Genomic DNA, 14,067 nt, shown 5'->3' with positions numbered 1-14,067 from the left:
ATTCCCTTCCATTCTCAGCCTGAAATAAGCACAGTTTCAGAATCAGATTCCATACAACTCCTGGTCCATAGAATGTGTTTCTGTATCCAACAGCAAATGCTGACTTGACCAGGAAGCAGGAGGCAAACACACCTATCCCCTACAGTCCCAAATGCTCTGCAGGAGATATGAAATCATACAACATTCATTATGCTTCAAATTCCAGATTGCTCCAACCCTACTTGCCTTCAGAAAATTAGACTGGGTAACAAAAACGCTCCTTGCTATTTGCAGTGTAATTAAGCAGTAATTGCTGCCTAAGGCTAATCTCAGAGTGTATTTTTCCTGTGGAGCTCAGTGCCAAAGTTCACATTTGTAATTTAGTGGCATGCCAAGGAGCTGTACCTAAACTCACAAAAGGATTTTCTCCACTCATCTTCTCTCTCCCATTTTGGTGGCAGCTGGGATTCTATATTCAGAAATGTTTGGGCTGGGCAAACAAATTAGCAGAGACCAGCCTCGTTAGGAATCCATGTGGGTACCTATCCTGCCTCACTGTGGGAGTAAGATACCAACTGCTCTGTTTCTGGACCTCAAAAATTCCCCAGTATGGGATGTGCATTAAAAACTCCTTTCTTTCTTTCTACTCACACAGCCTGGCAGCTTCCAAAGAAGCTGAAGCAGCAGCACGATCTGCTCCCAAGCCCATGTCTCCTTCTGATTTCTTGGATAAGCTGATGGGGCGGACTTCAGGATATGATGCCAGGATCAGGCCGAATTTCAAAGGTATGCAAGAAAATTAACAGCAAAACAACACTTGCTTTGTGGATTTGTTTCATTATGTGACTGCAGACTGCATGAATACCTCACTGATTGAATACAGAACATGATGTACCTATATGTTGATATGGAATAAGTATGATAATAAGCATGATAATGAGAGATTTGGCACATGGATGCCCTGTGGATGTCTGAAAAGGCATCTTATTTCCACTCAGAATGAAAACAGCCTTTTAACAAATTTACATACAGTACCCATACTTAGATAAACAGAAAGAGATGAGGATCCTGCCAGTCCAAGCAGTGACCAGCAGTGAGCTGAACCTCTTGCAGGTTAGGAAAAGAAGTAGCACCTTCTGTGAAGCTCCCTTCTTACATCTACAGGAGCCGGAAGGAATCCCTCCCATCAGCTCCGGAGGAATTCAGACAGCTTTCAGGGACAGCATTCTGCAATGCTCATTTCTTTCATTTTCTTTTGTTCCTTGCCACCAAACCCTCCTCCTTCAGAGGAGTCATTGGCCATGCTAACACAGTACCAGGAACCATTCATCGTGGTGACAGCACCTGCCATCCAGCTTCAAACAATAAGCCCTAGTCTGGGCTTTTAAATCCAAAGCAGAATGGGAAGCTCGTGCCCTAGTAACCAACCAAGCAAGAGAAAGCACTGTCTGGAACACAGAGAGTTAAAAGTACTTTGAAAACCGTTACTAAAATATGCACGCACAAAAAAGAAATTAAACTTTAATATTTAATGAAATGTGTACATTATCATCTTGCTGAAGGCATCTGTATTGCAATTTTATTTGAGATAATTTAATTTCAGTTTTATTTCTGTGAACTACACCTTCCCAACAGGGCAGTTTTTCTGGCTTAGCCTCCCACCCATAAATCAAGCTCCAATTTATATGGGACGTATAGGAGGTGTTTTACAGAGCTTGGGGTTGCAGCTCTCAAAGCACGTCGTTAAAATTAACCATCAATAACTCATAAGGGCACCTTAATGGCTTAGATCTAAATGAAAATAATACCAAAGATCCCTATCAGATTGATTTTTTGGGGAGAGGAAAATTAACAAAAAGATTGCATTTTCCTAAAGTGCTGCGAAGGCTGAACTTAGTTGTGGATTCACATTTTGAGAACTAAGGAAAGTGTATCCAGACTTCTTGTTAAGACAGATGATGAAGTCCTAGAGGAGACTCAGGGGAGATCCTATAGCCCTCTACAACTACCTGAAAGGATGTGATAAGGTGGGGTCTGCTTCTTCTCCCATATAACTAACAACAGGACTAGAGGGAATGGCCTCAAGTTGCACCAGAGAAGTTGTAGGTAGGATCTTAGGAAACATTTCTTCATCAAAAGAGTGGTCAAGCACTGGAATGGGCTGCCTGGGGATGTGGAGGGAGTTCAGTGACTCCTCTGGGAGTTCAGTGAACACCTGGAGGTGTTCAAGAAACACTTAGATGTGGTACTAAGGGACATGGTTTAATGAGGAAATACTGGTGTTAGGCAGATGGTTGGACTGGATGATCTTGGTTGTCTTTTCCAACTTGGGCAACTCTATGATTCTAAATCAGTAACTCAGGCAGTGACAGACCTGGACCCGGGGGGTGCGAGACCAAGAACAAGGGCTATAACAGCTTTAACCCCACTGCTGGAAATTTGGATGCCTCTGCAACCACATCCCACTGCACAGTGGTTATGCCTCCATGGCAGGCAGGAAGGCTCCTAGAGTCTAATAAAAACCTGTCTAAAAAAACTGCTATAAATAATAAAAAATAATTAAAAAAAAAAAAAAAGAATAGTTCAACCTGCCAAGTGCTCACGGTGAATGCAGCATGAAGAGCACAGTGCTGAAGGAGTATCTGTATTGCCTCAAGGAGGGATCCAGCCCCATAGAATCATGGAATCATTCAGGCTGGAGAAGGCCACTAAGATCACAAAGTTTAACCCCAACCCACCCCCACTGACCACATCCCTCAGTGCCACATCTCCACAGCTCTCAGACACCTGCAGGGACCGTGACTCCATTACCTTGCTGGGCAGCCTGTGCATCACTGCTTTTCCTGAGAAGAAATTTTTTTCCTGATATCCATGCACTGGGTTGAGCTCTGTGCATGCTCAGACTCACTGTAGCACAGCAGCACAGGATCAGGATAAACAAGGCCAGAATTTTCTATGTATACCAGAAGCACAAGCATGTGCATTCATTGAGGATGTTAGCTCAGTGGTTGGTTTTCTTATGCTGAGGCCATTAGGAAGGGAAACCACATGTACATTGACTTTCTATAGTTCACAAGCTGGATGTAGAGAAGCATCCTCCTCCTCCTGAGCATTACAGAAGGCATAAGACAAGTGCTAAATCCTGGTCAGATGTTCACTTTCAGCTGCTGGATAAGCTGCCAGCAGAAGAGTTGATTAGCTCCAGACCCTTATTATACAGGCTCATTAAAAGCAGGCCTGCCACAAGCCAGTTGGATAGGAGGGATAGCAAACAGGGGAAGAAGAAACAGGCACCATTTTGTATCTGATATTTTAGCCCATGCTTGCATTTAATCATCTGGAGAAGGAACTGAGCAGATTGCACACCCTGGGAGCTGCTGCTGAGCTGGCAACAAGCTGTCTGGGAGCTGGTTAGACAGAAACGTGCTCAGATTGCTTGGGACTCATATCAAGAAAATCCCAAGCCATGAAAAGCACTGCTGTAACACGGCTGCAGCCTCAATCCTACAGGGGATGGACATGAAGTTTTAAATGAGGCCAAAGCAGGAGATGGGGAAGGGAAAAAGGAGAGCAAAGCAAGCTCCAAGCACATCATTCATTTCCACGCAGGAAGAAGTTTGCACTGATTATGGGCACAAGCTTCTTGCTAAAGCACAAATGAATACTGTATGATTTCATATCTCCTGCAGAGCATTTGGGACTGTAAGGGATAGGTGTGTTTGCCTCCTGCTTCCCGGTCAGGTCAGCATCTGCTCTCCTGCTCCCTAGAAGTATCTCATCTGACAGCATCTGCCAGACTGCAGATGTGGCCTCAGAAGGCAAGCATCACTCCCCGAGTACTGCAGAGCCATCAGGCCATGTTTGAGATGCAGACACCATCCCAGTAAAGGATGGTGGAAGAATCTAAAAATTCCCACTTTGAAAATTCCCACAGATCTATTTCTTCCCAGGCAACATTGTTATTCATATTCATTGATGCCAATGCCAAACAGACTGATATCCCCCAAACCCTAACTACATCCTTTGAATCCCATAACTGGCCCCTTGACTTTCCTAACGCGTACAGGTTAAACAAAGCCTCATTCTAAAAGCAAAGAAAGGCATGGCTCGAGAGAGGCATGGCCCAAAACCCGCCATTACCTTCACCCAAAACAGGACAGCCAGAAAACTTCTGCTGGCACATCCTGGCAATCTCCCATGCAGCTGTGAGCATCAGCAAACATGACTGTTAGCACATGGGATTATAGCTTCATTGCCCCACCTTTTCCCTAAGGCACACTGCTTAGTCCTGCACCAGGTCTACAAAGATTAGAGGGTCCTAATCTGGACATTCAGAGGGAAAGACAAAGACAGAGCTCTAAACACCAGTGCCATTCAGTAGTCTGTTGGCTCTTTCCAGTGCCATCATGTTCAAGGTGAGCTTAGCACCCACACAGCAATGTCAAGATATCTAAAAAGCAGTCCTGCCAGGCTGTGATCTATTCATTTTCATCAAAACAGTTTACAGAAGAGGTACATAAACACTCATCCAAACAGTGGAGCAGAGGTGAAGCAAGAGCACTGCCTGACGTCAAACTGGCGTCAGATCCAAGGCTAGACTCAGCTGGGTCATCCACACAGTATTCCCAACCTCACCTCTCAGCCCCACAGCAAGCTTCAATACTGCAGAGTGGAAATATTTTGTCTTTTAAGCACACAGTGAAGTGCTGTTCCAATCTGTATTTGTCATGCAGGCCCACCAGTGAATGTCAGCTGCAACATTTTCATCAACAGCTTTGGTTCGATTGCAGAAACGACTATGGTAAGTAAAAATCACAGCACAGCTGTTCTGCTACTGGCTCGGCCTCATTGCACTCCCAGCCAACACAGCATCCTTTGCATTGGTGTAACCAGAAGGAAAATATCTCTGTATTCCCAAGTTTACCTGAGGTTTGAGTAAAGTCCTTCTCTCAGGTTAAGATCACAGTTCATTCGCAACTCTATGAAAACATTGCACAGGCAAAGTATAAAGGTGAAAAAAGGGAACAAATGAAGTCTTTCCTAAAACCTTGACCAAGACTCCAAGCTCTGAGACAGCTGCAGCAGCTTTGTATCAAAGAGATCACAGAGCATTGATTCAAATCTCTTAAATGAAAGAAAAACAGCTGAATTCAAATCCAGTCTGCAACAGATTCCATACTTGCAAAGATCAGGAGAATCACTAGATTTGGATTTTCCGGGAGACATTAGAAAAATCATTGCCTAGCAGAAGTTCTTTTTCCTTCTCTTAAATCAATATTTGCAAGTTAAGGCCAACTTCAGGCAAAATTAGTGAACGTGGCTAAAAGCTTGATCTAATTGGCAAGGCACTAGGAGGAGAGAATCAGGAGAACAGGAGATAATTGCTCCATCTGAAAACTGTTAAAGATTGGTTGTGACATGATCAGTGAACAGCAAACAAAAGCTCTGGAGGTGCAGTACTTTAGCTCTGTGCTAATTAAAGATAATCCAGAAATATGTGTTTAATTACTCTTTGGTAATTCTTTACCTAGGAAGTGGTTGAACAAAGCATGAACAAAGACCTTACGTATGGGTCAGACCCCCTGACTCTACAAGTTCCTTGTAACGCACACCACAGTCAGAGGACATCAACAGCTATTATACACACACACACACACACACAGTTATGAGTCTCTTCTAACACTACTCTTCATGCTTTTCTTCTGGCAGTGCTTGGGGTGGGAGGAGTTCAGTCCCAGGAGTATAAAATGGCCACGACTCTGTCCAAGCTCAAAGAAGTAGGTGGGTTGCAGAATGTCAGAGATTACAGATGGGAAGTGGACTCCTGGATTTATACACAACATAAGAGAAAGAACTAGAACTGAAATACACCTCCGTTCCCAGTTTACTGTTTTATTAGATACACCCTATGATGTTACAGGCAGTTCTTCACAATTCAGCAGGGAAAACCCACAGACTGCAAGAGAGAGCGGCGGGCCCACAAGGGATCCCTGTGAAACATACAGAGCACATTACACAGTGACATGGTTTTTTAATGTATCTGTCCTACGCCTCAAGATGCATTGGAGCTGTCATACAAAGATGCCACAGCATCCCTGTAAGAAGGATGATTCATCAAATTAGCATGAAGTAGCACAAGAATGAAATGCAATTCACCTCCAAGACATGCTGCAGGGTCTTGCTATCCTCTCCAGATGCCCCCCATTTCATATTCTATCTTCCGTAAAAAGAAATTCCCATGGGAACCCAAGAGCACCCTCTGGGCACATTGCTTTGTCTAGAAATACCCAAGCCAGCTCTGACAAGCTAGTCCAGATGTCAGGCTGACACAACACTGCATACAACCTGATATAATGCACTTCTTTGGGGACTGTGTTCTCTCTTGTAAACGCTGACAAGGACACGGACAACACAAGTACTGAAGCATTTAAAAATGAGGACCCAGCGAGTAAGTGCAGTCTTTAGGATTTGCTAATTTGGGATTTACCCCGCAGAGAAACAGGCTCTCTTTGCAGCAGGTCCAACAGGCAACGCCAGCTCTCCGCCAACATTTTTTGGAAGGGAGGAAGGTCCTGTTGTGGAGCACTTGAATTGGAACAAGTAATCAAATTAGGGGAGAAAAGTAGTTTCAGTGCATAAAGAAGGACAAAGTCCATCACTGACTTGCAGGATTGATGACAATAAAACTCCACCAACTGCTTCAGTGATCACAAGGGAGGGAACAGCTTTGTGGTTTTAAGAAATCACAGCCATTAGGCACCCAAATGTTGGCTGCATTCAGGTCCAGGAATGCTGCATCATCCTATAATTTCCACTAGTAGACTCAAGAAGAAACAAATTTTTATAGGCTCCACAAATGTAATTAGAGAAAACCTTTAATCAGTAACAGCACTTCTAGTTCCTACACAAAACACTACTGTTGGTATTTGAGTTTACAGCAACTGAATCTTCCAAATCATGAGATCACCAAGCAGAAGGTTAGAGAGGTTGGAGGTGAAGGTTCCTTTACAGCTTAAAGCATCACAGGAGTTAGAAGAGGAAAAAATTCCACATAGAGAATGAAGCAAGCATTTGGCATGGTCACTACTAGTGCAAGAGCACGTCATCAGTAGGGTAAAACTACTCTGTCTCATGACAATCTAATCTGAGCTCATGTTCTTTATTAGTAGGCAAACAATTTAACACTTAAGGTCTACAGACCTCAGAGGGGAGGCAGCGGGTTGCAACTGAGAGAAGGCACAGAGCTCCCAACAGGTGCAGAAAGCTGGCTTCTGTTCCACAGAAATTCTAAAAGAATCGGGCAAGAAATGGAGTTCTAGAAACTCTGGCAAAGAGAGGAGAAAATAAATACAACAGAAAAAAATAAGGGTCATCCACCATATTGAAATCCCCAAAAGAAACCTGAATTAAAGCAAGGGAATTAAACTCCTTTCAGCATCCTGAAGAGCTGGAGACCAACCATAAAAGCCTTTAGTGATGCCCATAATTGATGGGACATTTATGCTTAATTGTGGCTCGTATAGTATACTCATCAACCTTGCTTGCATTCAGCTCTAAGGACAAGGGAGCACATAATTGGGAACATCTCCCTGAACCAAGCAAGTGCATCTATTGGAAAGACATTACCAGATATAGAAGGCAGATGGGTCCAGACAGCCTCCTTCTGTCCCAAAGCATTACTACAATAGAGCATCCAACAGCAGGGGACTCCAGATGACAAACAGAGGATGCATCCACTTTATCAGCTTACTTTTATTTTAAAAACAAACTAAAAGAAAAAGAACAAAAGCACTTTTCTCCCACTCTTACCAGAGTAGGAAACCTATAGCAAAGCTACCAAAATCATTCCAAAATGAAACAGAAGTCAAGCACCCAGGGAACAGTCTCTTTTTGCCAGCGAATAAACGATTCAGGATTATCTGAGCACTTCATCTAACAAATTTCCTACTATAACAACAGTCTTGGAATGAAGTGATGCCCCTGATCTCTTTTCCTGTGGAATTTCAGTTTTGTTCATAGGCATCTAGCTGGCCTAGGCAGCTGGGAATATTTTCTCTACAATGAAGTCTCATAATGAAGGAGAAATATTCTTGGATATCATCACCTCAAGTTGTCAGGAGCTGGACTGAGTGCTTAAAGCAACTCCTCCCCATCCCATATTTTTAAAAGGGCTCACAAAAGGCTACAAAACTATCAGCACAGTCTCCCTCAGACACAGCACACGCATGCAAATTTACCCTTGCTGATTTCATGCCATAGTCATCCTGTCTAAAAAGAGCAAATCAGATGCAACCTTCCAAACAGCTGCAGCACAGCCACATTTGCTCTCCCAGCATCTCCTAAGGACAGGAGAAGCAAAAGGCTGCAACCGTCCAAATGCAAAATACTTGTTCACAGACATCTGCACACGAGCTTCCCAATCAGATTATTAACTATCCCCACAGCAGCAGAGGTCCAGCACAGGCTGCTGCCAGCAGCCCGAGGGGGGAGATTCCCCCACTTGCTTGAGAAGCCCAGTAAAGTTTCCAGCACCAAAAAATGCACCTATGAAACATCAAGACACAATTTCTGCCCCCCACCACGCACTTACTTTCCATCCAGCAGCAGTCCCTCCTCAGCAGAGCCTCCTACAGCCATGAGGCAGCTCCCACTGCAAATCTGGAACCAGCTGCAGCTGTGTGGGGCTATCAGGGCCTCATTAACCTAGCCATTACCTCCATGAGAACACAGGCTCTGTGCTCTGCCAGCCAGGTGGGAAATTCACCTGAGGAAGTTCAGGCTCTGCTCAGTTCAGGTTGTTTCTTCCATCAGCACAATGCAGAGTCTGAATCAGGGGCTGAAAGCTTTTGGGTTCCCTGGCAGCCCCCATTCCCTCAACTCACAGCCCTTCCCCAGCCTGCCACACACTGCCCAGCGGGTTCCGTGGTCTTGGTGCCCTGGCAAGGAATGGTCTCAAATAACCTTCCCTCTCCTTGGCTCCCTGTGAGGCCACTAAGAAGAATTTCACTTCAGCATTGTCAAATTGAACACCTTGATTGCTTCAATTATTTTTTTTTCCTGCCCTGTGGCATTTCCCTCTTGGAAGCAGAAGGCCTTTGTGCCGTATTGCAAAGCTGGATGCCATCACAAGTCAGGCTTGCTGCTCCCCAGCCTGCCAGAGGAGTAAGCTGCACAAAGTAATCAATGCCTGGATGTGATCAGCACACAGATGAGGAAATGAGGAGCTCAAGTGATAAGGAAATGGAGAAAGTTTTTTTTTTGTGTGTGTCTGTGTGTGTGCCTGTGCTGAGTTTGCATCCCCAGTTCAATCCTTTTCTGCTTGAAAGTTCACATCAGAAATTGGCTTGCACAGTCCATCACCTCACACTGTGGACTTCTTGGTGATGCTAACTAAGATCTCAAACAGTAGCATCCAGGAGAAATGCTGTATAACTCCAGGTAGCCAAAAAATGAGCGTTGTTCAGCTCATCACCTCTCAGCTTGACTGCAGTGCATAGGCACAAAGCTCTGAACACACAGGATCCTTTGGCTGGTACAGCCCATACTTCTGGCTGCATCACAGCCTCAGGCATGACATATTTGCTCTCCATGCCTTATGGTGGCACCTCAGGCAGTGTCATGTCCAGTTTGCAATCACAGCGTGTGTTTTCACATTGTGTTTAAATAAGCCTGGATGCAAGAAATCTAAAAGGCCGCTCAACATCTCCACTACTACTGCACAGTTCAGCTACCTATCATTAAGGAAAACTATCTATGAGGAGAAAACCATTCTCCATGGCCAGGCCAGGATTGTGGAATAAAGGTAATGAGAATAAAGACCTTCATACGCACACACACAACTGAGCAGCCTCTAGAAGGGTGCGGTGCAGTTTTCATATTCACAACATGCTTCTCGAGTGTTTCCATTTAGGACGCAGCCAGAGGACACACTGCAGATGTTGTCTATGGTCTCACGACTGCTGTAGTGGCAAAGCGAACCACACTGAATCTCTTTTCTCACCTTTTCATTTTCTTTTTGGCAAGTTTTGCAGCCGAAGCAGTGATTTTAGTCTAGCAACAAAGCCTGCGTGCAGTAACAGACCACTGTAGAGGGATTGGCTCCTTTCCCCCCCCTTCCAGTACTCCATCAGGCTGAGAACACTTCTGGGCAGCTCACACTGAAGTTGCTTCCAAACATGAGTTTAATTTGTGTTGTACATGACGTAAACCCCCATCTAGAGCTGACCTGCTTGCATCTAGCTTACTTGTAGCTGAATAAGCAAAACAACCTTTTCCTTTCTACCTATTAGGTCAGTGACACTGATTTCCCCTGCCTGCGATGGCTGCAGGTCTTTACACACAGAAAAGGGTGAACTGAAAGTATACAAGTTCCTTAAGGAGCTGCTGCGTGCCCTGGGAAGTGGAGATTCAGGGTTGCTTTCCTCTTTCAGGTCTGCATGACTGCACTAAGATCTTAGTTCCTAGCTGTCCTCAGCTATTCACATTTTCTCGAGGCACGTTATCTGGGGGGTACAGAGCTGAATAATTAAGTCAGAGGGAGCCACTAGGATTCATGAAGGTGACATTTGGAATGTCAGCAGAAGGAGAGAGTGTTGCAACTCTTTACATGTTCAGAAGTCTGCTCCTTTTAGCATCAAATCCTTGGTCCATTTACTGTTGTCACAATCACTAATGTCATTACCAGCTTCTCTGCTCCGAGGACGCAGATGCCACTAAGTGGTCTGAAACAGAGTTCCAGAGCACAGGCTATGAACTACCCTGTCCAAAACAGCAAATCACCCAATACACAATCATCTCCCAACTCTCCAGTGTGACAAGATCTTCAAAACTCACATCCTCCCACAACAGAGGCTGTAGGTTCATAGCTGAGTGAGCACAAGAGGCTTCAGTATCAGCCAGACTCTCCTCCAAATGAACTCTTCAAATCCAGAGCCTTGCGTTCTCCAGATGGAAAGAACAGATCTGATGGCAACATCAGAAAGCTGCTCACAGATGCCAAGCACTGTCTCAGTGAAAAAAAGATCCTAGTGCCTGCAGCACTAGGCAAGCACATCAGAGCCCTTCCATGACCCATCTCTTAATAGAAGTCTTCAAAGTACATCAGTATAAGAAAGGCACCAAAGAAACCCTTAATCATGATATGAACTATTAGTTTGGGATAGGTCAGTGAAATTGGTTTAATATGTGCTGCTCTTTAGAGATAGCTTGCTTCTATACTTAGAAATGTCAATTAATTTATGGACATGGAATTTTCATTCCTCTCCTGATAGCTGGCATGTCCTCTCCCTATTTCAATTTGTTGGCTCACTTTCTTTTGTGAAATTCAGCAGAAAAGGGACATGTAGTTTACCCAAGGAGAACAGAAACTGAGTTTAATTGTCTACAAGAGCATCCAGGACATCTGAGCCAGACCTCAGCAGCCAGCCTTGGCCTGGAGAGCTCAGGGGAGCTGTAAGACACAAGGCTGTGAGGTAGATATCAGTCAGTGTGTTGCTGGGGGACCAGCTACAGCTAAAGATGGCTAGCCCATAAAATCTGCAGCATTTATGGCAATTTAATGTTAGAGAGGGGAAAACAGAACACTCGTGATTAAGAGAGGAGATGCCATGCACATCCCTCCTGTGTTCATACACTCATCAAGGGCATCAGCTCCCATCAGTTCGGGTCAGTTACTGAATTTATATCACAGAATGGCCAGGGTTGGAAGGGACCTCAAGGATCATGAATCCAACCCCCCTGCCACATGCAGGGCCACCAACCTCCACATTTAATACCAGACCAGGCTGCCCAGGGCACCATCCAAATCTGGCCTTGAACACCTCCAAGGACGGGGCATCCACAGCCTCTCTGGGCAGCTGTTCCAGCACCTCACCACTCTCTCTGTAAAAAATTTCCTCCTGACATCCAACCTAAATCTCCCCTCCCTCAACTTAAAACCATTTCCCCTTGTCCTGCAGTTATCAACCCTTTCAAAGAGTTGATTCCCCTCCTGTTTGTAGGCTCCCTTTAGGTACTGAAGGCTGCAATGAGGTCTACCTGCAGCCTTCTTTTTTCCAGGCTGAACAAGCCCAACTCCCTCAGCCTGTCCTCGTAGGGGAGGTGCTCCAGTCCCCTGATCATCTTCATGGCTCTCCTCTGGACCCTCTCTAACAGCTCCCTGTCCTTCTTGTACTGGGAGCTCCAGACCTGGTCGCAGTACTCCAGATGGGAACACTCCAGACACACACAGGGCATCTCTCTTCCATGAATTGCCTGTGTCACTGTGTCTTTTTTTTAATTAAACAAGACTGAAGGAATCGTAGATAGACATGATATGGGATGGTTCAGTGCTGAAAGGAAGTTGGCTTCAGTGTCCCTCTCCCCTGGTCCTCTGCAACAGTTGTTTTGCTGATACCAGCGCTTATGACAACCGCAACTGAACATTGCTTCTGCAGCCCTGGGGTTAAGACTAGAGGTTCTGACACTTCACACATAGCTGAGTTCTGTGATGGAGTGATGCAGAGTTAGACAGCTGCTCATACTGTGAAATAGCTGTAAGCTACAGAGCTAAAAATATCAGTGGCTCCCTGAGAAATAATACAAAGAAGGCTTACCATAACTTGGGAACGTAAGTCTAGATGGGATTTGATTTTGAGAGCAACTTTAGCACGTGCTCCCCATTTCTCAGCATTTTTTATCTGCCCTGAGCACTGACTGTGTTTCTCTGCTCCCTGTTTGCACCATGCAGGATTACAGGGTGAACATCTTCTTGCGGCAGCAATGGAATGATCCACGGCTGGCGTACAATGAATACCCAGATGACTCTCTGGACCTGGACCCTTCTATGCTGGACTCCATCTGGAAACCTGACTTGTTTTTTGCAAATGAGAAAGGGGCCCATTTCCATGAGATTACTACAGACAACAAGCTGCTGAGGATCTCCAGAAATGGGAATGTACTCTACAGCATCAGGTGAGCTGACTGAATGGGGAGAGCTCCAAAAAGGTAGGAGAGGGCAGAGCTACATTCCTGATGTTTGACCCTAAAATAGGCAAGTGGACACTTTGAGCATGCCTTTGGGTAAAGGAACTGAGCTGTAATATTTAAAGGAGAACATCCATTAACAGTGTCATAGAAATGTGGTGAGAAGAGACCACTGGAGGCCTCCCATGCAACCTCCTGCCATGAATATGACTATTAGCAAGAGTCAAGGCTCTTGGAAGAAAGTGGACTTTGCCTCACAGACTCAAAGCTCAGTACTGGGTTCACCTAAAAACACCCCTGGGAATTTTGCTCCCTGATCTCTACTCAGAACACACTTGTCCAGCACGTGTGTGCTGCCCATTGCTGCAGCCACGGTCACTCATTTCATGTCTGGTAGACATTTAATATTAATTCTTCCTAAAGAGCTTGTTCAACAACATAATTCAAGGCTTATATCTCACTGATCAGAGGTGGAGTCCTCTCCCAAAGACGCAATGAAAAAACATAGACAAAGGCTAGTGGAGGCTCTTTTCTACCCAGATATTGGTTTAAAAACAGAAAATTCAGTTATTTTCATAAAAAGAAGTTGTGAACAAGTTCAATTCCTTCTTCTGTCACAACATCTTTTGTCACAACGTGTCTCTAAACTCAAGTAGAGAATTTCTCTCAACATGAAGATTTGGGTTGAAATATCTTTCCTTCTTGCTAAGTCCCTCATACATCTGGTAGAAAAATTCAGTTCCTATCTTCCAAAAATTCTGCTGTTTCTACATCGAGGCAAATAGCTGAAAAATCTAAATGTCTGAAATACATTAATACATCTGAAAATCGAAATTAATCTAAATCTAAATCTAGGGAACGGCATATTATCAAATCAAATAACACAGTCCAGCTTGTGTTTATATGAATCACATCAACATCATTTCATAACAGCTTGTTGAACTAAGCAAACATTTTGAACGTAGATTGCAGTACAGCACAGCATCACAGCTTACCATGGGAAATGCAGCCAGCACCTAGTGGAAAGGTGAAGCTAGAGGACTCAAGAGGCACAGTGGGAATCCAGAAAGGCACAGTCACAGTGAGTTGCAAAGAGCATTTTCCTTGCAGAAATTTACATTCACA

General features: G+C 44.6%; 1 protein-coding gene across 2 annotated transcripts in view; it reads left to right on the top strand.

Moving 5' to 3' along the window:
* The window catches only part of GLRA1 (glycine receptor alpha 1), a 36,818-nt gene that overhangs the window by 15,915 nt on the left and 6,836 nt on the right, over positions 1-14,067 (top strand). The window contains exons 2-4 of one of the 2 annotated variants that reach the window (XM_052684699.1): positions 635-765; positions 4,713-4,780; positions 12,707-12,930. In XM_052684699.1, the coding sequence (XP_052540659.1) occupies positions 635-765; positions 4,713-4,780; positions 12,707-12,930 (423 nt within the window). Of the gene's footprint in view, positions 1-634; positions 766-4,712; positions 4,781-12,706; positions 12,931-14,067 lie in introns of those variants that run through there. The other variant, XM_052684698.1, reaches the window with a different exon arrangement.

This window comes from Tympanuchus pallidicinctus, unplaced genomic scaffold, assembly GCF_026119805.1.
Source record: "Tympanuchus pallidicinctus isolate F22 unplaced genomic scaffold, pur_lepc_1.0 scaffold21, whole genome shotgun sequence".
NCBI lineage: Eukaryota > Metazoa > Chordata > Aves > Galliformes > Phasianidae > Tympanuchus > Tympanuchus pallidicinctus.
Note: the sequence above shows the minus strand (reverse complement) of the source record. Positions and strands in the feature narration are given on the sequence as shown.